The 23,511-nt window shown below is 41.4% G+C and overlaps 1 protein-coding gene and 1 long non-coding RNA gene across 3 annotated transcripts in view; one reads left to right on the forward strand and one right to left on the reverse strand.

Moving 5' to 3' along the window:
* Positions 1 to 2,757: 2,757 nt before the first annotated feature.
* Positions 2,758 to 23,511, reverse strand: part of LOC147753506 (uncharacterized) — a 28,730-nt gene continuing 7,976 nt past the window's right edge. Inside the window, exons 3-5 of the long non-coding RNA XR_015311047.1 lie at positions 8,920 to 9,078; positions 8,167 to 8,307; positions 2,758 to 3,088 (exon numbers count right to left, since the gene is read on the reverse strand). This is a non-coding gene — a long non-coding RNA (uncharacterized LOC147753506). The remainder of the gene's footprint in view (positions 3,089 to 8,166; positions 8,308 to 8,919; positions 9,079 to 23,511) is intronic.
* LOC111260388 (uncharacterized) lies at positions 5,743 to 9,879 on the forward strand. 2 transcript variants are annotated; one of them, XR_015311046.1, is made up of 5 exons: positions 5,743 to 5,825; positions 5,973 to 6,236; positions 7,691 to 7,893; positions 8,070 to 8,350; positions 9,471 to 9,879. XR_015311046.1 is itself a non-coding variant. In XM_022833096.2 (4 exons), the coding sequence occupies exons 2-4, from the start codon at positions 6,030 to 6,032 to the stop codon at positions 8,227 to 8,229; spliced, it is 570 nt and encodes a 189-aa protein (XP_022688831.1). In that variant the 5' UTR covers positions 5,743 to 5,825; positions 5,973 to 6,029; the 3' UTR covers positions 8,230 to 8,442. The 2 variants fall into 2 exon arrangements, 1 of the variants encoding a protein (XP_022688831.1); XM_022833096.2 differs by lacking the exon at positions 9,471 to 9,879 and having other exon boundaries at positions 8,070 to 8,442.

Below are 23,511 nucleotides of genomic sequence, written 5' to 3' on the forward strand. Positions count from 1 at the left end.
CATATTTTTAGCTTTAACTAGCGTGAAAAGCAAACTTGCTACAAAATGAGAAACGAGACTGAAGTGAAGACGCCAGTCAGCGGCATCGATCGCGTAAGAAAAAAAAAACCACTAGTAGTAACCAATAGCTCGATTCATGACAACATGCTATCGAGTGGAATAGTTGCTATAATTGTACTCAATGCAGTTTCCTACATTGAAAATGGTGACTCAAAAAAAGGGGCGCTCTATAACCTCTGCCAGCCCGATTGGTCCTTTAAGGATTCATCGATAAACCGCCTGAAATCGTTACAAAAATCCTCATGTTATTTGTACAGAGTATGGTCGTTCTTTAGGGTATGTACAGACAAATTGAAGTCGTGTGCATTGCTGCTAATAGTAGTTCAGAAACATAGTTTTGATCCTTTAAGAAACGGATGCCACCCTCTGCCCTTCATCTCTTTAACACCATGCGTTTTGGGATTCCTGTTTTAGTGGATCTGAATCTGTTCCTGATAATTAACACCGCTGCAACGGTGCTGCTCCAAAAAGCATAGATCGATACCATTGTTCTTCATAGAGTTTAGAATCTTCACTTGTACAATATATATATATATATAATTTACTTAACATAGAGTACGTAATCCTAATAAAAAAGTTACTAGCATATGTGTCAAAAAACATTTGCCTTGCCCTGTATAATAGAATGGCTGCTAGGTAAGTTCATCTAAGATGGCTGGCCTTGACACTAGATTTTACGTATTTTGGGTATACACCATGTAAATTGTGGCCCCACGTTTCGGTTGGCTGATTTAGCTTGCGCTATGATGAAATATATATTCTATCTGCTCCTTTCATATTAATGTTTTTTAAGCAAGTCAGAACTGTGCCAACCCGAACACTCCGATCCGAATGAGTGAGTCTTCGAGAGATAGCTATAGCAGCAGCGGTAGGTCCAAGATAGCGAGATTCTTGTAGCTATCGTCCACTATCTATAATAATATGTTGAGTTAAAGGTTATTATTAAATTAAAGTAATCTCGATAAGAATTGATTTTAGAAGCGTCATCAATACACATACTTTGCTGTGTAAAAGTTATATTGAAGCGTTAAACCCATTTATTATGACTATTTTGTAATGAAAAAAATGTCCCGCCTGCCCTTGATACCAGGCAATGAATCCAAGCATCAACCCGCATCAAATGGAGATACACTGACTCTAGTTATTACCCAAAGTTATACGCTCATATAAACCACCGCTATGAGTCATAAAACGAACCAACTTTTTTAATCCGACGATCTTCGCGCTGATATCACTTACATCTTCTTCATATGTTTAACATGCGTCAAATATATAATATAACAGTATTTTCCTCCTGATCTTCGACTGGTTTGCCTCTTGAGTTCTTATAAGAAGATTCGACCTCTTTATTTCATTTATAACTGCACATGCGCGTTCATGAGTCATAATGGATGTAGTTTTTGTAAATTAGGTCGAGCTTTTGTAGGTGACAAGCATTTACTAGTTATAGCTATGCGATAAAAACCGTGTGCACGAACTAAAATGGGGATTGTTACCGGAAGGGCATGTCACAACAGACAGATGGGTGGCCACCGAGCGAAAGACAAGCACTGCAGCTTTGCGGGAGCATGTGCAGACGAGTTGGATTAGCTCGGTTACGGGTCGCGAGCAGCGGCGGTCATCCGCGGCGCAGCGTCGGCATCGAGGCTGAAACCTGTGGTCGTCGCGATCCGCCCCTATCTGGGCAGGTCAACACAAAGAGATTTGGGGAAATAAAAAGAGAGCAGACGGTTCACGAACCGCGAAGTCACGTGCGTCCTTTGCTGCTGCTGCTTTGGCCCGCACGCCCGACTCAAAAATCCCCTTAGTCCCTCAGTAGGAGTCGTTTTTCAGGGCGCCGGCTGTAAGGGTAAACTACCCGCAGCTCGTTCTTTTTCGCGCGTTCACCCTACGCGTACATTCAACCGTGTGAGCAATACTCTCGTACCGTTCCTTTCTCTCTCCCTCTCTCGCACTCTCTTTCTCTTGACGTGAATGCCAGAACCGCTCGTCGTCTGCTTGTCCCTATGTTGTTGTACACCAAGAGTTAATCTTGTGGAGATACACAGAGTCGGATTTCTGTCACGGTAGAATATTGCTCGGCAATTCCTATAGACATGAATGAGCGAAGCGAGAGAAGGTCAGGGACTCCGAACCAAGCCCGTACAGGGGTCTAAAGGTGCTGACCATGGTAGTAAAACTTGGCAGCAAAACATTCTCTCTCAGCGTGTGTATGCCTTTGTTTATCTAAATTCGTATAAAAGATTTCGCCTCTGGCGAAGAACCAATGGAAAAATCAGTGGGGATGGTGGTAACCATGGGGTCGCGTCAACGGCAAATCCCCCTAATTTCCGTAGACACGAGTTTGAACGTCAGCAGATGAACTAACAGAATAATCGGCAACAGCAGTTGATTAGTGGCACCACTCTGGAATATTGAGCGTCCTTAAGCAAACGTGGCACCACCGACGATACCAGTCTCTACCAGCGGATTCTCTGGTTGAATTTGTCTCTGAACAGGAGGGGGGGGGTCATCTAAAAGTTTGAATAAAAAAAATTTTAACTTACTCGGGTTATTAACCGCCGAATCTGTAACGTTCTCCCTGCGTATAGTTGCCTCTGTGCCAGCGGCGCTGCTCTGTTGACCCACGATCCGCCGAAAAACCACAAATCACCGTCAGATGTTGGAGTCGATCAGGCTTTCGACAACCTCCTGTCAACGGACGAGCGAAGTATCAATCCTGATAAAGTGATGTTCGCCTACTTGCCAGAATTGCTATCTTTCTGACACAGACCTGGCGTGTCTTTGTGCGTACTCTTTATGGCTGCGGAAATAGTGCACGGTCATAAGGGCTCACTGTCGCCTTACGCTTACCTGCTACGTTGGCTGAATTTCATGACATGTAACGCTCATAGCAACTTGAAGCCGCCACAGAAGCCACAGTGGACGATGCCACAGCCGTGTTGCAAAACGTGATCTACCCGATACATGATCGCACTTCTGTACAGAATCTATTGCAGAGCTTCTTTTTTCGCAAACATATGCTAAACTAAAAAAAAAAAAAAAAAAAAAAAAAAAAAAAAAAAAGAACTATTGCTGTTTTTTCTGTTACGTTTGGATAGATCTTTTGACGTCGCATTTTGAGTCGTGTTATTTTTTAAAAAGACAAGGAGTAGCTTTGTAAAATACAAGCAAAACTTGTACAAGTTTTTGGAATTGTTCATTTATAATACACAAATGCATTGATTTCAATCGTATTGTACTTTTCTATTCGTGTTGGAAACGTGTGATCCTTGGTAGAACTCGATTGCTTTGTGTGATAACATCACTCGGCTTGACTACTAGTGCGCTACGTAAGCCTCTTTCCTTGCTTTCCGAGAAAGAGAAAAGTACAATTAGACATATGCTTCATTTTTTCATGGAAGTGGTCTTACGATGATGCTTAAACGGACAATACTAATGACGTTAGTGTGGACTTGCATACTTTTTTTCGCTCAGATGCTTATTGATATACTCTATAATAACTAATAGGGAAATTTGTAAAAAACGTCCACTTGTATTGTAAAGGAATAGACAGTTGCAATGGATTTTGTACCCTAATCGCGTCAAATTCTAACAGCTGTTTACAATATACCTCCTTGACTGTATACAGGATGGGGTAAAAATTTCGCAACAATTTGAAAAAGGATACTTGACAGCTAGGGAGTCTGCATTTTGCAACTGTTTAAATAGCAAAACTATCAGTATATTGAAAATGAGGGTAAAAAATCAGTGAAAACTCTTAGACCGTCAAAAGAGTTTCGTCTAGCTAGTGTGCGTGTTTCTGGGCGTCGGTTATGTGGGCATGTGCGTGAGTGCACGTGTGCGTATATGTGTATGTGTGTGTGTGTGTGTGTGGGTGGGTCTATATTTTCAGGCAATTTTTTACCGCGTACCCTGCCGATCAATGTAGTAATGACGGTAGATGCAAAATCCTGCTATAGCTTTTTCGAAACGCATCATCTGCTGCCGCTTCCTGCATGTGTTTTCTTAGACCATTGTTTTCATTCCTGTCGACTTTATTGAGGCCCCACTTAAGCGCATGTTAAGCATAAAGGTGGTATTTGCAACTCGGATGACAGTTTTGTCCCAAGGAAATGGATTAATATTACTTTATTCTTTCTATTGATACACGTTTGGTTTTTCTTGCTGCCTAGACACATTCGTGACTGGTGAAAGATAGGTCGATCCATATGTATTGTATATTTGATTATAAAGATAGAGGTGTTCTAGAAAAAATAGCCGCGGATACAAAAAAGCAAACATTGGTCTGTCAGTTAATATTCGAAGCAAACCAGAATAAGGTAAAGACTTTCTAACTGGCTCTTTCGAATAACTACCTATAGGGTACCACAATCGAAAGAAGAGACTGTGTCTGGGTCTATGTGGGAAGCTATTTTTTAATCTTTAATGAATGGCGAACCAGCTATTGAAAACAACGATTCTATCATAACGAACCCCAGGCTATAATAAAGGCAAGCAAAACAGATGATGCATAGCGTTTGCTTTTGCAAAGATATAACCCCGATAATAGCAACGACACATAAAAGACTATTTGTATGAATAAAGGAAACTGCTTCCCCTGTGCCTCATAGGGTCTGGCGGGTGGTGAACACATCGTTTCAATTTGGTCAATAAGCGGTATACAGCTGTGTCCTTAATAAGGGCTGGATACAAAGGAGAAACCGCCGCGTCCGATTGCAATGAAACGGGACCCAAGTCTAATAGGTTATAACGAGTGCTTTGATAATTTGTTCTTTGATTGATCTGAATAGCACTGTAAGACGCTGCCATGCCTAGGAGGTAATAAATCTGAGCAACATATATATAATAGGACAAAGTCAATAACATAAATAAACAAATCAAAGCTGCTTCCGTCACTTTTTGCCTTTAGGCAAAGAATAGGTAAAGCGTTATTGTCATCACGTTCAGCCTATAGAAGATTTGAACACCACTAACCAGGCAAACTTCGCCCTGTTAAAACGCTCTCCCAAATGTCCCATAGCTCTCGCTTCTCCCACGATAACAACAAAGAGGACTCAGTAGTATATGTGAATGAGTACAATTTTGCATATTCCACAACAGATCGATAGCATAGTCCAGTACATGAGCTCAAAAAGGATAATTTCCGAACTTTCTATAGCTGTCGTCAAAGTGCGTGCCATCAGCCGAACACTTACGCGAATTTATAGTTCTCCGTGGGTCGCGTTGATTGTGGCGTCGCCAAAAGCGGCCAGGCACCAACGTGGCTGTCCTTAAGCGAGATGTGATTATCGCCTGGGATATCTCCTCGGCGGTGCGAACCACCCCACTCGCTGATTATGGAATAGTTTTTTATTCTTTAGAGTAGAAAACCCTTTATCAGAGAAAACACATCTGTCCTTGAAAATTGTAGCCCTTCAAAGCAAACGACACATGGTTGTTGGCCTTATTTTACCAGCATTACCCTCCCCGGCTAGCAATAGAATGATTAGCATTAGAGTGACTGTAAGTAGGCCGTCGTATTCAATGAAGCTTTTAGCTGCCGCAGCAGACTACTTCAATTCTCAATATCGGGGTGACTCATCTGATCGCGGCGTTCAATTCTGCCCCTGTACTTTTTTTGCCACTGACAGTCACACCTCCGTCATCTATTTCTGTACCGCTACTAGTTGAGGGCGATGAGCTGGACAAACCTTTACGGGGCAAAGACGAAGTCGACGCTCTGCTTGTGATCAATCGAGGGTCAACCGTTCCAGAAAAATTCGGTTTGTATTCAGCAGGGCACTATTGATCGCGTAGTGTACAGCGTTTCCTAATATCACTACAGATATGTTCTTTTGGATTATTAGGAATTTGCATATTGCGGCAAAAACAATTAAGGCATGATCACGATTGATCTTGGTAACTCGTAGGATTTCATTGCTGGGTGGTGGGGAAGTTGGAACATATTCGTCCGATTGGTCACGAGAATGGCTGCTAGTTCACAGCCACGGCCGCCTCCCTCATCTCTGGACGATGAAGCCTTTGCTAAACGGCTGCGAAGTTCATACGGAGCTGCAGCACTGGGCGCAGCTAGGCGGTATCACGACTTCGGTATTCAGCTAGCAGAGTACCTTGATAAGGTTGCCTTCTTGAGTCGATGTATCAATGTTCGCCTCATACCAAAAAATTATAAGGTAAGTTACAAACTATAGAGATTTCTGTTATTTTAATGGACGGTAAACACAATCCAATGCAAGCTATGTTTTTCGTGATAATCCTATATACACGATGATCGAAATTCTATGCAACTTTACGGCCATTTTCTAAACATTTAGGTTTTGAAGCTAATTTTCCGCGCAAGGCTTTCGTCATTCGACTATTAACACAGATATAGGTAGTAGCATAGGGAAGAGAAAAAATTGATTTTCAGTGGCATGTTCAGTGAAGTTTACTGATTTCAAAAGGTAGTTAACAAAATTTAATATATACTTTATTTACTGCCTAGTTATATACTGGCAGAAGTGTGAGATAACGACACGATTTTTTATTTCCTAAATGTGGACTTTAAGTGAGACGGGTTCATGACCTGTTTCAACATTACACGTATATTTCTATAGATGCGGCTGTATTATGTTGGGAAGAAAGCTTGCTTCTTTACTGAAGGGAAAGAACCATTTTGTTTATTTTTATGACAATGAGTTACAATGTTATGTACTGATTGCAACGTTCTCCTATCTTTCCATCAAACGCTGTTCCTCGTCTCAGAGAAATAGGCATAATGCAAATAAGGCATCGAAGGTATTATCTGAGCGAATATTCCGCCAGTGTAGAGTGTGGAAAATATGCAGGGCACACTTGAAGTTCAGGAGACCAGCTTGGACTACGTCTGCGGTGTATGCTCTCGCATTGTATCAGTAGAATGACTTGACCTAGTCCATTGCGTCTTTTCTGTTGAATAGCCATGTTAACTAAAGTTAATTTACTAAAGTTAGTGGAAGGCGAGGGCTGGTAAATATGGCGCTGTAGTCCCACCGAACGTGAAGTATAACCTTAACTAGATGAAGATTTAGTCAAGCTCTAAGCGTTGGCGTTTCCTCCTGGAGCCACTCATTCCAATCGCTAGTCCATAGATACGTGCGAATACTACTTGTTGTTGTCGGTAACAGTTCTGCCCAAAAATCGTTTAATTGTGACCCCGTGACATTCGATACCGGGCGAAATTTTGAGATTCAGCGTTAACCCAGACTGTCAACTAGAGCGGGAACATCCTCTAGTTCTGGGCCGTTTTTAAGATAAGAGTAACTTAACTGCTCAAGAGTGAACTGCTTTATAGTGATAGCGTCGTTAAAAATATTGCGGGCTGTTTTGGAAACATTTTAGGCTCGACAATATTTATTGTACAGAACATACGAAGACTTCACTTTCTTTCACCTAGAGTTAAAATTGCATTAGAAGAGCATTTCTTAAGAGCATGTAAGAAGTAAACAAGTAAGGAAAAGAAGGAAAGTCGAAAAATGTAAGCAAAAAATTTTCTTTCCAACATAGGTGCGATATTATTATAAAACGCATTAACTTGATTTGTCCTCCAAATGTTTAGAGAACTTTTCGTTCATCGGAAAGGAACTTTTTTGAACAAATTTGGTTCCAGCTTCAAAATGACCAGGTGCAGAATACAGCAAAAGTAACGACAGTTTTGATGAAGTATTCGAAAAAACTGATGAAAGTCGACTTGGATCATAACCGGCTTCGAAAGGAACAGGTAGAAAAAAACCTCGAACGGCTGATGTACAAAATGAAAAAGATCATCAAGTGCCGAGATGACCTCAAGCTAATTCACTCGATTTGCCACAGGTACCGCAGTGTTAATTTCTATTGTGCGAGAGAGCTACATTAGCAGTATATAATTAATCGTTGCGGTTTGCATATCATTGTCTAAATTTTGCCTCTAATGTTCATACCCACGGGTGCAAACGTATTTGTGTGGAAGTGATTTTCATGTCGTCGTCCGCATGGGCCTACATTTTCAGAGACCACGAAACTGAATTGAAGAAGCTGCAGAAGATTAGCCGTGCAGAATTTCGGGAATTGCTTGCTCAATACCGTAAACCAGTGAAGTATACTGACCTGGCATTTAGTGATGAGGAACGCCCGAGGGATCCTGATTCATCGACGACCGATAGCGATTAACTTCTTGAGTTCACCCAGCTGTCTCTAGATCTGTAGCTGTTCAAAAACAGCAGGCACTCTTCAAGAAGACGGATGAACCTTGAGAGGACGCAGGAGAACATCATTGTGTGCTCACGATAAGGTCATGCGATCACCTATATTATTTTTGTTTCGCTATTGACCAATTCGAACTAAATGTAAAATATTATATTTGTTCCGAATAAGTTTTCTTCATGGGTCAGCTTTTTTTATTTCAAGTAAACAAAAAAATGAGGATATTCTCTGTAGAACTTGCGCGTTAATTTTCGTTTTTTTAATGTCGTATATTAGTAAAATTTAGGTTTTTGACATTACTTTTTTTATGAATTGATATTAGATATCATTTCTAGTTACATTTAGTACTCACTGTACAGCAGTACAAAAAAGATGTAATTACAAGTTCTTTTTAACTTAATCTGATGTTAATCAGATATATGCCGCATATTTATCTGAGGATGTAAGATTCAACTTTTTAGACTCGCTGCACTGAGTTCGGCACAAACGACACAAGTAACGAATATAGCAAAGCTAGGCTAGATGGCTTTTCAGATCTCCTAAGCTTATGCTTCCGATAAATTCATTATGTTTGTCGCCTGCTCATAGCAAAATAGTTTTTCTTGCTTTAATGTCGTCTATAGGCACTGCATGTCTCAACGCTTTTCTAAAACATACCCAAAAGTGCAGAAGAGATACAGGGGTTCATAGCAGACGTTAGAACACTGTTTATAGCTATACCGTCAAAACCTAGAAATAAAAAGATTGTGCCGACATTGCTATATACGGCAATGGTATCCTGCTGTAGTACGACCCATCCCGAGGAGAGTTGAGCGCCTGAAAATAGAAATGAGCAGTATCTGTCTTCACTGCATAATTTAAGAATAAACAGCAACTAACTTGCTGTTAGTAGTAATCCCTATTAAAATCAGACGTGATAATAACTTAACGATGAGCTTCCTCTCACCGTTTTATGTCCACAAGATATCCTTTCTCATAGATGAACCCATGTGAATTGAAAGCTGTTAGTTTCAATATGACAGTATTGCAGCGAGCAGATTGGTTCTGTCCTAGCTTCTGCATCAATATTAGGGATCATATGCTGCATTGTATGATAATTCGATATTTTTACTGGGTGACCGATCAGTGACTTATATAGCGCAATAAGCGTCTACTGGACTTTTTCATTCTGTATAAATATACCCCTCATTGTGAACAACTCTCTACAGAAACGACGGGCATCAGATCATGCGGAGCCTTTTAGTCCATCGATAAGCAGGAGGTAGCGGCGGGTATCGCCAATTGAGATTAGAAGGATCCAGGCTATGAAACTTGGAGCACTGAGCAATAAAAAACTCAGGCAGCCCCCATTTAAGCGAACTTATATCAACTTTCAAACCACCCGAGAGTCTGGCTGCAATACACGAGAGACTAGTCGAAAGTTGATGGCTGCCAGAGCCGGAGCTGACGGCTAGCGAGTATGCAGGGATTGCTTTACATGTTCATGGCTGCTAACTACTTCAAACATTGCACTCCTCCTGTCGCTTTTGATGTTGAGGCAAGATTCAACCGCAAGTAGGTTTAATTACAATAGAAATTTCCTCTATGCAGCCATCGAGCCGACTATTCATTTTATAGTACTAGCTATTTCGTCCTTACTGGCTACATTAAGCCTATTTCTCCTATATCTATATATATCCTATAACTCCAATATTCTCCGCTTGCGTAATTACGGTACGCCGAAATGAATATAGACAATTGTAGGGCCACCGCAGCGCGATAAGCTTTCCAATGAAAGCGATATATATTTGTTTATTGGCAGTGATCCCGCTTGCCGAGCGAGGCATCTAGACCAACTTTCTAAAATCATTATATCACAGGCATCTGATTTGTGCGAAGCTGAAGGGAGTCACAGTAGTGCGAGGGGAAGGTGATAAAGCACATGGGCAGAACCACGATCATATCTCGGTTAATTGTATTCCAGCGTGTACTATATATCCAAGACCCTCAAGGACCTGTCGCTTAGCACCACAGCAAAGTGGGAAACACCGCAGATTTACAGCCAGATAGCCAACTAAAAACGCAGCTGATTATCTTTCTACCGCTCTATTTTGTGTACGCCATATGAAATTATGCATAAATATAAACGTGTATGACGATGCATGAGTTTAATTTCTTTATCAGAGAGATAACGTGCACTAGCTTGCCTGAGCCTCAAGTGGTCTTTGAATATGGCTGTTATAATTGAATTGGATGAGTAGCCATTGGAAATTGGCAGTAAAAATGTGTGGTTCTTTCCGAAGTCTCGCTTACGATCATGAGCCTTATAGACAATTGAGGAAACGTGCAGGATGTCAACAAACATAAGAAATGTAGTACGACAGAAAGCGCATTGTTGTTGAATGACAGCGCAGCGCAGAACGGTGAAGATATCCACCCGGAGAGAATATCTGTCACTGATATCGACTTGGATAGCGACGACAGGGTCAAAGGCTCATCAGAAAATCTGCATTTTACTGTATACATATTAGGACCAATTTGGTTAATAGTACGATGGCTATACATTACATGACAGTAATGATATCCATATAAATATAGCTGTTTATATCAATGTGTACACAAGCGTGCATGTATGTAACATGTATGGACTTGCTTTTGATGTACCCTCATCCTCTTACCTATTCACTGTTTGTCTATACCCCACTCCGAAGTGCTCTCTATCCCAGGAATACGATGGTTTGCGGGGCTTTCATACGCTACGAAATACTGTTCCGGAGAAGACAGCGTCGAGTGAGCGAGGCTGTCTGGCAACACCGGCGGCCTAATAGATCTCACAAAATCATTTTTCTCCGCGACAACGCTACGCTGCACATGACAAAGATTGTGAAGCGCTCCCTGCAAAAGCTTAAATGTGAGGTTTTTCTTAACCCCTGTATTCTACATACCTCGCTCCTATAGGTTATCACATTTTCCGATCTCTGACAAATAAATTTAGTAATCGCATATGTTCATAGTTGGAGGCGTCTAACACCCTAACTGGACGAGTTCAATACCGGACATCTAGATTTCCGGGCGGAAAAAGTAGGACAGGCAGGAGAAGGTCATGGAAAGGCATTGTAAATATGTGGTTCACCGCTAGAGTTCAAGAAATTTTAGAAGAACATAGAATCGATTGAATAGGTCTCCGTTTCAGTATTGTCAACTCTGCTTTCGGATGAATGTTATTATGCACGTATTGTTTGTAGCTTGCTTTCGAATGCCGTACGTCATTCGTGTTTGCTGTCTTTGGTGAATTTGACGGAAATGTATAAACCTTCCGTTTACGTACGTTGAATCATTTCGAGGCGGATCATTTCAAAAGTTTTAATATATAACCACATCGAAATTGATCATCAGGTTACTGAACTATTACTACAAGTACGGCGTAAAGTTATACGCAGAAAGTGAGCTGTTACTAATTGTATTTTTCGTCATTTTTTCAGATTATGCTGCCTGCCTTTGACCAAGAGGCAAGCGTTTTGCTAGAATGTATGTGGAAAACTGCAGGTCCTTTAATACGGTTATAGTTTTATAATGCGAGAACTTTGGCTATGGGTCAGGTAAAACTAGTTTTAAGGTACTAAACTGTCTCGACTGAATGACTATACTTTCAAAATACAAATGCGAACATTGAGAATCAGCAAATACGCAAGCAGAGAAATGGGCGTATATTCTAATCACTATTCTTGGTACTTTGTTTTGACATCCCTTAATTGAGCTGCTAGTTTGCTTAAACAGCAATAGAACCTCATTAGGAGGGTATTAGCATAATTATTATACCGTACCACAACAAAGTGACTGGGCACATGCGATGTGAAGCAGCAATTCCGTGTCGTCGTTGCGAACATTCAGGTACGATTGTATGGACATACATGTACGGAACAAAAAGCTCGTATTCCTTATTTTTCATTTTTCGTACGAACGATGTTATCCGCATCCACTAGCAGAGAGGTGATTTTTTTTAAACTATTGCCCAAAATTCGACTTCGTAATTGCCTTCGTTCGAAAGAAACTAACTCATTCCAATGAAGCTAGCTTTTTAAAAATCCCGTCCAAACAGATACGTGTAGCAAAGGCACTTACATTTGTTTTTGTTTCACCATATATTTAAGAATAATAGACCCGATTTTGGCCAGAATTTCTATATTAGCTGAAACTGCACGTGATACTCGAAAGTTTCCCTGAATTCGCATATATAGTATGTGTGTTAATACATTCCTCATTATGACAGCATGCCACATATACTACCAATATATATTCACACAGCAAAGGGTATTGATCACTTCCTTAACTAGTGTCACCCGGTAGCTTGACAAATGTTGGGCCGCCCTTGGATTGTGCTGCTTTAGGTTCTCGTGGCCCAACTCGTCCCACGCGTCGGTGTCGAGGCTTATTTATCACATAGTGATTTCCAAGGTATTTCTGCTCAATTGAGTCCTCTCAGGTGGATAAGGTTGACTTCAAATAATCTTTTTACCGTTCAGTGTTGGCTTAACTGTAGTTTTAACGGCGCACCGTTGTGCTATGAAGTTTTTTTTGTCTATTTCCTGTTTATGTCCGGTTATACGATAGAACAGCGTTGTACCTTAAGTCATAGCATTTAGATCTCGATTGCCTACAAATTTTTTCCTGTTGAATTCTACGGTCGATTTGAACGTTCTCAATCAATTTAGATTAATACGTACGTATATTTAGTGTTTTTACTTATTAATAAGGTAATTAAGTCTAAAGACAAACAAGGCCTATGGCGTTCCTGCTATAAGCCCCCATATTTCCACATCCACCGATTGTACAGCGAATCACGCGACTCCTACTAGCCTTCTACAGTCGTCCACAGTTCTTCGATAAAATGCACGGTATTGGATAGACTCCACCTCGGAATTGATTAACTGGATTAGAGTTATCGTACGACAGACCATACGCTGTTAGGTTGTGCGCGACGGTTGAATTTATCTGTTGTTGTGGGCCATCGATTTTCTCCAATTCGGTACATACACATCCAGTATGGGACTACTAGGCAGCTGGAAACATGGAGTTGAAACACTACCACTGACTCCCATTGAAATGACCCAACAAAGTTATCTGATTATGAGCCTTTTGGTGGATTGCTGTCTCCGTCGATGTCTGGTGCCGAGGGGGCAGAAGTTTATCAGAGAAGCGCCAGAGCTATCCAAACAAATCGATTTCATGCACAGTTCCATGGTGCAGTCCGCTGTGGTTACGTTCCGCTTAATCATATCGCTAGCCCAACGGTTAGTTTGGCAACGATTAAGGCGGCGTAGTTACCCTGACCTTATACTTAGTCGATCCACGCTTTAGCTATGAGATCTAATGGAAGGATCCGCCATAGGTGAATTTCTTCTGCATACAACACGTTGCGACCACAACAGACGGATAGGCGGGTACAAGTGGTGGAGTTCGTGCAGCATCTAACTTCGCCCTTTTCCGATTTCTAGCTATATACAGTGTTGTTCGCGTCGCCTCGATGCCCTCAATCGTCTGCGTAACATCTCCAAGGGCGCCGTTCGCAAACCGTTTGCACGATAAAAGTGGGCTGAAAGATCGTCCATTGTCTTGGATGCACCCGCCTTTTACCTTTAGAAGATTCAGATACACATCATGAATGTCGCCCTTCCACGGCAAATATAGCAAAGAACAAAACAATATTAAATGTTCATTATAATAAGTGATATATAATACACTTGGTCTTGTAATGGTTCTGTGTTCTATGTTGTTATACCTTTAGCACACCATAATGGTATTCACATAGATATATAACAAAAGGTAAAGTTGGGTACGTACGTGCATGTCTGTTACTGAGCCCATTACTCCATCGTATCATATGGGTGGCGATGATAGAGCTCGTTAGCTCTTAGGGTGGAGTTATGATTATAAAAGCATATAAACAAGCTGTTGCACAACACGGTAAACAAGGTACCTCGTTGAGCCTTTCGATGGTCTCGCTCCCGTTCCTGTCCACTCGCGGGTAGTTTAACCTGATTGTGCTCCACATTAAAAGATTTTTGGCAACAGCAGTGCTATAAGAACTCCCACAAAGGCAACCCGTCTACTGCATTTTGACGTTTCCCCCGTTAGGTCCCCAGCCATCGTCAATACCGGATTAATTTTTGCTAGTCAGGCATTTTGTGTCACGTTAGCTCTTACTCCGGCAGTTTTGCCCGACTTTAATATATCAATATATATTTTTTTAATATATAAATAAGCTTTATATTGCACCCTTAATAGATGTAAAATGTTTATTTATGTTCCTTCGCTTTTTTTATCCTGTATATCTATGCATAAATGTAAAAGGCGAGTTATCCTGAAAAGCAAGTTTGTCAGGCGAAAGAAAGACTTCACGTTAGCGTTACTATCTATTTAGAAATGGAGCTCTCTGTATACGCAGGATAACTTGTGCATGATTTGTCTCTGTTTTCAAAATCAAGGATGAATATGGTAAATAGTACAGCTACTTGTACTCTCTTGAAAAACGTTGCTTTTCTACTAATTGTACTAACATCGGCCTGTTGATGCAGCATCGCTCGTTATCGTCGATGGAATTGTTTTAAAATTAGTAAATTCAACCAGGTAATTACGTTTTTACAGAAAAGCACACCGCCTTATAGCGGAAGGGAGTACTTAGATTTTTTTTTGACCCTCGACAACAACCGCGGTGACTTGGATGTACGGCGTGCACGAAACGTATTTTAGAGTCATGGCGTGTTTTCTAGCTAAAAAGCAAGAGTCTTAACCAAGGACCTTAGGTGTTACCAGAGGTGGTGGATATTTTATTAAGTATATTCAGCCATTTTGTGTTTATTCGAGCGAAGCATCACGTCGGACTATTGCCGATACGCAAGCTGCAGAGATCACTGTAATCTGTTATGGGTTTCTTTATACGCGCTAGAGTCAACGCTGATTTTCTAACAACCTATATTTCTCTGACGCTTAGTCAGAAATTGTTCACGGAAATTAGAAAAAGGGTTGTCAAGAATGGAAGTATTTGGAGTCACTGTGCCGGTTCTCTCATGTTATGACAGTTGCATTACTATGAACTATGCGCGTCGTAGGCAAACGCGGATGGCACGAAGAAAACCGAAATTAAATATTGGATTATACGCATTAATTTACATATACTGCAGAGTATTTTTAATAACTGTATTGATACGGCTTTAAATAGGGGGAACAACGATTGCGGTCGTAACTTAAACGCAAACAGATCCCAAAATATATGACCGGGCGAGAGAACAAGCGATAAATATATGAGGTGCAAGTTATTGGCGTACTAAAAACACGGAAGTAGATGAAAGGTACTATTTGAATGCCTACGGCACCGAAATGTCAATTTTTTTATGGAAGGGCGTAGCGTCCTATGAAGTGTAAGTATTAATGCACGCATATGCCATCCCAACTTTGCCAGCAACATTGTTTTAGATCATTTAAAATGAAATTGGCTTATTATCATCCCAATGATGATAACCACAAGCTTGTTACTCTTGTTAGATGTAAGGTATTTAGAAAAAGTAAAAGCAACGTAAGCGTCAAGTTTTTATCAACTGCGTATTATAAAAAAAAACAGATACATGAATACTTATATATTTAAAAAAAGATTTCGTAGTTATCAAAAATCCTTCATAAGGATACGTAAGCCAAAAAATATAAACCCGAAATAATCGTACAGATTATACCAGATGCTCAGGCAAGGAACTGAATTCATGTGCAGGCCTGATTTGCCAAAAAGGGACACATTAGTAATTAGTCCAAAAAATGATGGACAAAAGTATAAGTAGCACCAGAGTAGTCTTCCACTGTTACCCAGTGTAACCTAGTTACTAGTGAAATCTTCATCACCTAAAGAAATACAAGTAGTAATCTCCATAATCTGGTCATACGCATAAGCTCACATAAATAATACAAAACAAATAATAACTAAATAGAAAAAAGGAACCAATAAATGCCCATACAACACTACGGCCCGAAGACTGCATCTAAGCCTTTGAACGAAATCTCTACTGATATTTTCCACGATTTCCAACGAATACCCCGTGTATGTACCTTTTTACATAGGTCCGTAAGCTGTTATACACGAAAAACGACGCGACCTCTGCGTAATAACCAGAGCCACAAATCAGGAAAAACGACATTGGAAAAGGATTAATACTCATTGTATATTGCATTTTATATGGTCTCTGAATTTTTTTTTATACATATGTACTATAATTATTGTTTTTATAATTTCAGTTATCCTACCATGACTTAATGGTCGAGTCAGAAGACCAAAATCACTGAGCAAATTCTGTGATTCACAAATAAGCATCGATGTCGCACCATCAAGTTAATGCATCCGCCAGATATTGAACTAAATAATTAGACGACGCGCCGAAATGAGACGGCCGGATAAACAGTGTTCCGTTAGTCGCACATTTACATACTGTAACACATAACGATAGCGTGTGTTTATCGCTTTAGAATGACACGCAACAATAATTCGCGTTATAAAAAAACGTGTCAGCAAGGTGGAGGTTACCGGGCGGGTCACCAGGCAGGACTGTCTCTTTATCATTCATTACCTGCTTGCTCAAATTTATGAGATACATTTTCATTATTTCATATTAGACTCCGCTCATCTGTTGTCTACCCGAGCGATTTAGCTCAGTGCATTGCTAGAGAATACATTTAGAATTTTCGGGAAGTCTGTTGCCAGATAGTTATGTACAATTCGCAGGAGTAACAATACTGTCGTATAAGCAAAGGTCGTCTTCCTTCACCTATATTAGAAAGCTCTTTTTTTGGTTATACCTCGAAACTGCTACTGTATCAGGACAGACACTAGCAGTCTCCGGTTGTCGCTTTGAAATGGTTTTTTTCTGTCCGTATGTCCCTTCGTTTAAATCGGCTTCAGGCAGCTTTCGTGACCTCTTGTTCACTGAGAGCTATTGACCGTTGGGCCATGGCCATATTCTTGTCTTCAAGATTCGCCCAGAGGTTCCCCCAGGTTTGCCTTCGTTCGCTCGGTCGCTTGGTTGGGCGGGCGCAGATAAGCAGAATGGGGCAAGTATCTGCAGTAAGCCGTAAGCAGCTGCGAGATAATGAGTGAAAAGGAAAGATCGGATTTAGATGAGCTGAGCCGGCTGTTTGTCGGAAGGTGACGGTGAACCCCGAAATTTCCGGGTTCGAATGAGCAACGCTAGTAGCGGCTATAGTAGTTTCTCGCGGTGACTGCACTAAAAGCTCTTGCTTGCTTATAGTAGTAAGGCGAACATTGCGCCTGTTTTTGGCAATGTCAGCGCAGTGTGACGGCGGCCCGAGCGCCGGCTAAGCCGTAGCTGCCGGCCGCGTAGCAGACTTTCCACTGCCAGAGCTAATCCGATCCTTTCATAGCTCCTCTCTGTTCTTTTCTGCTTCTGTTATACGCCTCTCGAAGCCAGTTCCTTTGTTTTCGTCTTTGGTACTTCGAATTGCCGGAGGCCCCGCCAGCTGGTTCTACTGCCCCATACGCAACCTTCTTTCTTCGACTTCGCTATCGACGAACCCTATTGTGACAGCCACACGAAAGCGACCGAATCCTACGTTCTTCTCTGCGACCCACTCTTCTCTGTGCAGAGTCTATTTTATTCGCCAGTGTTTGTGTGGCAAGTGCTGCAGGAGCACGCCAAGGAACTCCTTACCTCATCTCCTTTTTCTTCAAAAGACCGTCTCGCTTCTCTGCGCATCGCTCTTCTACTGGCCCGTTATCCCTCTGTCTTCAGCTTTTCAAGTGCACTGTATCTCTTATCTGCTTCTCGCTGCCTGCTTTAGTACTGAGCCCCCGTCAACCTTCTGAATCTATCCCCCTGCTGCTTCCTTACCCGCACGCTCACTTTCACGACTGATAGCTGCTGGCTGCCGTCGCTGCTGTCGTCTTGATGGCTTCCTTGAAGGTGTCACCCTACCGCCCGAGGCCTCGTACGAGATATTGGCAACTGGCCTATCACCCAACAGACCACCTTCCTTTTGGTCCTCCTCGACAGATCCGATGCCCCTGGCAGTCCAATCCCTACCCGGAGCTTCCCACTTCCGGGCAGCTTAAATTCTGCCTACTTGCTTGCGTCCACGGATAGGCAATGGGCCTGTCTGACTGTCTGAGCCCTGAAGTAAATGTCCCCGACGACGGACGGAGCCGGCGACCCCGAATCTCATACGCAAGCAGCTCTTACAACCAACACCGTTTACCCGACTGCCAAGAGCCCACCAGCAGTGTTGCAGGGCTTTAAGGGTGTCCGGTATTCGCTTACGGTATACGCATCAGCAAAGCACTCCACAGTCGGCTTCACCAGCAGTTGGGTGACCAGCAAGCGAACAGTGAGCAACTGTTCTGAAACTGGAGCAGCGGCTCCAACTCACCTTAGCTTATCTACTATTATCCTCTCCCTATACTAGCTGAAACTTCGGCACAGTTAGGAGAACGGTGCCACGTACATACCCGTTTCGCTGACCCCTTCCCTCGTATACACGTATATAGACTCCTACACACGAACGCTTAGCTGAAACTTTATCAAGTGGCTAGGGTGGTGACCAAAGACGATGTGTTCATTGTATAGCAGTAGCGCCGCCGCCGACTACTTTGCTTCTTCCTACGGAATTTCCATCTGCAAATGTTCGTCTTACCCTTAACACCTATATTGTATATGGTACCTAATACTAGCATATAACTGCATAGCAAGATACTGTGCGCACGTCGGTATATGCAACAATACATTTCCCTATCGGAACGAAGTGAAGTCTCTAAGCCATCCTTTTTTAGATAGCTTCCTTGACTAACATTTCCTCATTCCAGTCGCGGGTCTTCCTGTTTTCAGCCAAAAAGAACGTAGTGATCCACGTCGATATACCTTCATCGCTTAGCGCTGCGGTCGAAAATAACTGACAGGCGCGTCATCGACGTAGCATTGGCACCAGAAGTGTAGCTTCTATCAGCACTTGTTACCAAAGAGCAACGCAAAAGAGACGAGGAGACAAAAGAAACGCGCAGAGGCATTACTTCTGAATCCTTTTCGGAACGGGTGCGAAACATACCAGTCGAGATAATTTACGGCAAAGCCAATCATTAGGGGCCTTGCTTTCTTTAGTTCTAGTTATTTTCATGCCGCCTTCCTTTTCCCCTGCTTTGTTTGTGTCTGTCCCTAAACACGACTGTAGCCTTTCCTGTTCTTCGCTGACCCCATCTTCAATTGCGGGAGCTTCCTTGTTACTTTTGTCTTCATTGCTAAAGCAGAAGCTGCTGACAGTATAAGAAGCCTAGAAGAACAAGGTCCCAACACATGAGCGACAGCTAGTAAAAGCTTTGCATTACTAGCTGTCGCTCAACTCGTCGTTGTTGTCATATTGACACAGTGACTATTACAGGTCTCTCGTCAAATGAGAAATCGTCTTTGGGTTCGAAAAGATGTGACCTTTTGTTTCCCCCAAAAAAAAACTCAAATGGAAACACAATAATAAAAACATGATTCTTCGATCTCGCAAAAATATTGAATACCAAACGACTGTTATTTTCTAAGTTGATTTTTGCGAGATTTGATTGGTTAGTTACGTCAATGTAATTCAGCTAGCCCGCTGATCAAGGCTCGGCTATTTCAGGCCTTGTGTAAAATCCCTTACCTAATACGTAAGCCCATTTTTGGTCAACGATGATGACAACCCGTTCTACCTCTGTATCTTTTTGTTAATAGCTTCCATTAGACAGACAGTCTACGGTCATTAGCGCCACTTAGGCACGCCACGAAAACATGTTTCATGTGCCGATCTCATAGGTAGTGGGTGTGGCTGCGTGGGCGACTGTTCGAAGTGTTGGCATCACGTAAAAACGGCCAGCAAAGACAGCCAAGTAACCAAGGAAGAAAAGCTTGCCCACTCAACGAGTTGGCCAGCTCTTTCCGTGCAGAGCTACCGCATATTGTGTACACATAAAATAGCAATATAACGATAAAGCTCAGCTCGTATTGTTTTATGTAGCGAGCGTCTCCACGATTTTCGATCGCCTTCAGCTCTAGCGTATAAATCCCCTAAAACTCTACTCGGTATAGGTTGTCTCTGGTACATACGTGCCGCAAAATTGAATCCGTTCTTTACTGCGAAAATTTGCGTATCTCGCGCTACTTGACCAGATGTCAGATGGGGACCTCCGGACTGGCCAGAAGATTTCAAGCTGCTCAGAAATCTTTAGTACTCGACGAAAGTAACTTAGATTTTCAAAGACCTATTCGACCATCGACGACTATGGGTTTGATCATCTAAGCGCTGCAGCGTCTTACAGTCGAAAATAGCTTCACACATTCACTACCAGTTACATAGTAACTTGTCCAAAAAAATAAGTGTAAATGAGTTTACGGGGCAGCGATCCTGAGCGTCTACAGATTAGTTGCGAACTAAATTTCAGCGGGTGTTTTTTTTCAATAGCACCGAAGGTCACTTGCAGCTTCAAGCGACTTGATGCTTTGATGTATGCCTTGATAGCGTCGAAATGCATTGGCATAGCACAGTTTTATTAGCTTAAAAGGTAAATATGCAATTTACTTGGCACAACATTGGTAACAATAGAGCGAACGTTATGAAGTTGAGACGCACCATTGGGATACTTAGTTTGCTCTATCATATAGTGTTTCTAACATTCTCTAACTGCAGGTTTATTTCGAGGCGCATTTTGTTGACAACAAGGTCCTTTACTAGAAGCATGAAATTTATACATTGTTACTTGGTTTTACGAATTGCGTATGAAGAAATATGCATAAGCTTAAGAGTGAGCAGAATTTCGCAAACTATGAGGCAAAAGTGGGTCTGGGTCTCAATATTTTATGCTTATATATTATAAATATATATATATATATATATATATATATATATACACATATATATATATATATATATATATATTATATTAATTCGCGTGTGCATTGATATCAAAAGATACTAGCAGGATTACTAGAGAGGAATTTGTGAGTAACGAGACTCAGTCTATTTATAAATCGGAAGATGAGCATGCCATGCTCAAATATAGCGTGACCAGGCATATGTATCGGTATTAGTAGCATATCTAATCAAAAATTGGATTTTCCGCACTTTTATTCAGTCTAGATATTTCCAACGCCCATTTTACGCGATTTATAACGTTTTACGTTCACCTGACGTCGAATAGAACTAGAGGTTGCGAAGTTACTTTTTTCAAGTATAACCTCAACGTTGCGCAGAGTAGAAAAAGCCACAGTTTGTGTGCATTCGAATGCTTTTTCTCATCGAAGTCAAATTATCATATTATGTGACCATCTGTTCCGTACTGGTGGCTTCTGCTATGTTATGGTCTCAGAAGTCTATTATATTGATTCAGTCTTTTTTGGTATTTTTCTAGCATCTCATATTTGTACATCAGTGCAGAACTTGGTAGATCGTTGCTATTCTATTATATTACGATATATTGAAAAGTTTTGCAATCCATTAAACATTTTTCTGAAAAGGAAACAGTCGAAAACAAGGTTGAAGACGTTTCATACCTGACAGGCCACACACTGTCATATCTACGTTCTTGCCATTGAAATCTTTGTTACATTGTACGTATCAACACTCACTCTATCCTCTTTTTTATTTCAACGGTAACCATAGTAACGCGTCATCCTTCCGCTGCATATAACGAGGGCAACCTTGACCTGAAGCTGGACGTTGCTCAAATATTGATCTATTTATCCGTTCTCGTAAAACACACGATTGTGAAGAGACGAGCAAACATAGCTGGCGCTTTCCACCGTATTGTCCCAATCACCTCAGTCTAGAATACAGTTTACCATATATTCAGTCGAAAAGGGCTGCCTCATATAGTGAAACCACTGAAGGGGTTCTTAGACCCCCGACCGGCTCTTGCTGATGATCCAGCGCCTGTCAGCCGCGTTTGCGCCGGTACCATATCACCTGAATGTATAGTAGTTTTGTTGCAGAAAAGCGGGGAGAGCGATAGTAATTCGAATGTATTCTCCCGCTCCTCCCTGGGAAACCGCCCAACTGAAATATTCCTGCTTCACAAACCTTTCTTCCCCTGGGCATTACAGGGTTCGCTGAAGAATTGAAGATGCATTTAAATGTAGTGGTGCAACGCAATGTGATATCATTGTGATGACCATGAGGAGCCGCTGTTGTTATTTTAATGATATTGAAGCCTGAATGACCACTAAGACGAGACGAAAGTGATCTTTCAAGGTGCATCAAGAAATGCCCGCTGAATTTTCTCAGCTTTTTTGGTTATGAACTAGGAATCAACGATTTAGTATTTCAGTTAGTAAAGAGCAAACAGGTGACCGACCTTTAGTATCACTGCATAATTCGACTTTACGTTGACTCAATAACTAAGATAAAGATGGCTTGTCAAGACGACAAGCATGTGTAAATGGAAACAAATCAATTAGAGGCTATGTAGACATAAATTGTTTTCTATCGTGTGAAGAAGCGTTGTTCCCTCATAACCGTTGTAGCCATATCATTAATGTAAATAAACTAGTTGAAAAAGTAGATAGTCCGCTAAGCGTCGTGCGCATGCAAGCACACGTCGCAAAGAAATATTAATAAATGGCGGACGCCTGGTTTTTTTTTATCTGCTTTCACATAATTGCCCTAGACGAGTTTATTTGGATCCATATTAAAATATAATATTAAACCCAAAAAAATGTATCATACTTTTATGAATACGATGTTCTGCGACGTTTCCTGGTCGGGCTATTTGAATAAAGCGATCGCTAATAACTGTTAAGACAATGTTCGCATGTACAAATATTTATTGCCACCTTTAGTAAGGAAAATCTACCATTCATCACAGGACATGCTTACTTAGCTGTTCGAGACATCCGTTACCGATTGATCATCAAAGTTAAAAAAAAATCGATTGTAGTTTGGCTAAGGTAAGTTGCGTTTAAATGTATATGGCATGTTGGCTGTATGGGATGAGCCGGATGCAAATAATTCAACGTCGGCCCAAGGTGTACTTTTTATTTCCTTGTCGATCTCACATTATGCCTATTGGGTATCAATCATACTGGGTTAAGTCCATTCATTAACACAACAATATGTGTTTTGTCACTTTAAGCTTGTACGAAACGTTTATCGCCGCGGAGTGAGTGTCATGATTACGCTGATAGGAAGACTCACTCAGATTACGTTTTTTGTAGAGGCTCACAACGCGCAGCGATTCCTTCGAAACTGCTGCCTTCTTCCGGA

This window comes from Varroa jacobsoni, unplaced genomic scaffold (genome assembly GCF_002532875.2).
Source record: "Varroa jacobsoni isolate VJ856 unplaced genomic scaffold, vjacob_1.0 scaffold_433, whole genome shotgun sequence".
NCBI lineage: Eukaryota > Metazoa > Arthropoda > Arachnida > Mesostigmata > Varroidae > Varroa > Varroa jacobsoni.

What these genes read in the sequence shown, in the direction of transcription:
- LOC111260388 (XM_022833096.2), top strand. Translation starts at nt 6,030, where the DNA reads ATGGCTGCTAGTTCACAGCCACGGCCGCCTCCCTCATCTCTGGACGAT. An exon ending in TCATACCAAAAAATTATAAG is followed by an intron (nt 6,237 to 7,690) that starts GTAAGTTACAAA and finishes ATTTGGTTCCAG; the next exon opens with CTTCAAAATGACCAGGTGCA. An exon ending in ATTCACTCGATTTGCCACAG is followed by an intron (nt 7,894 to 8,069) that starts GTACCGCAGTGT and finishes CTACATTTTCAG; the next exon opens with AGACCACGAAACTGAATTGA.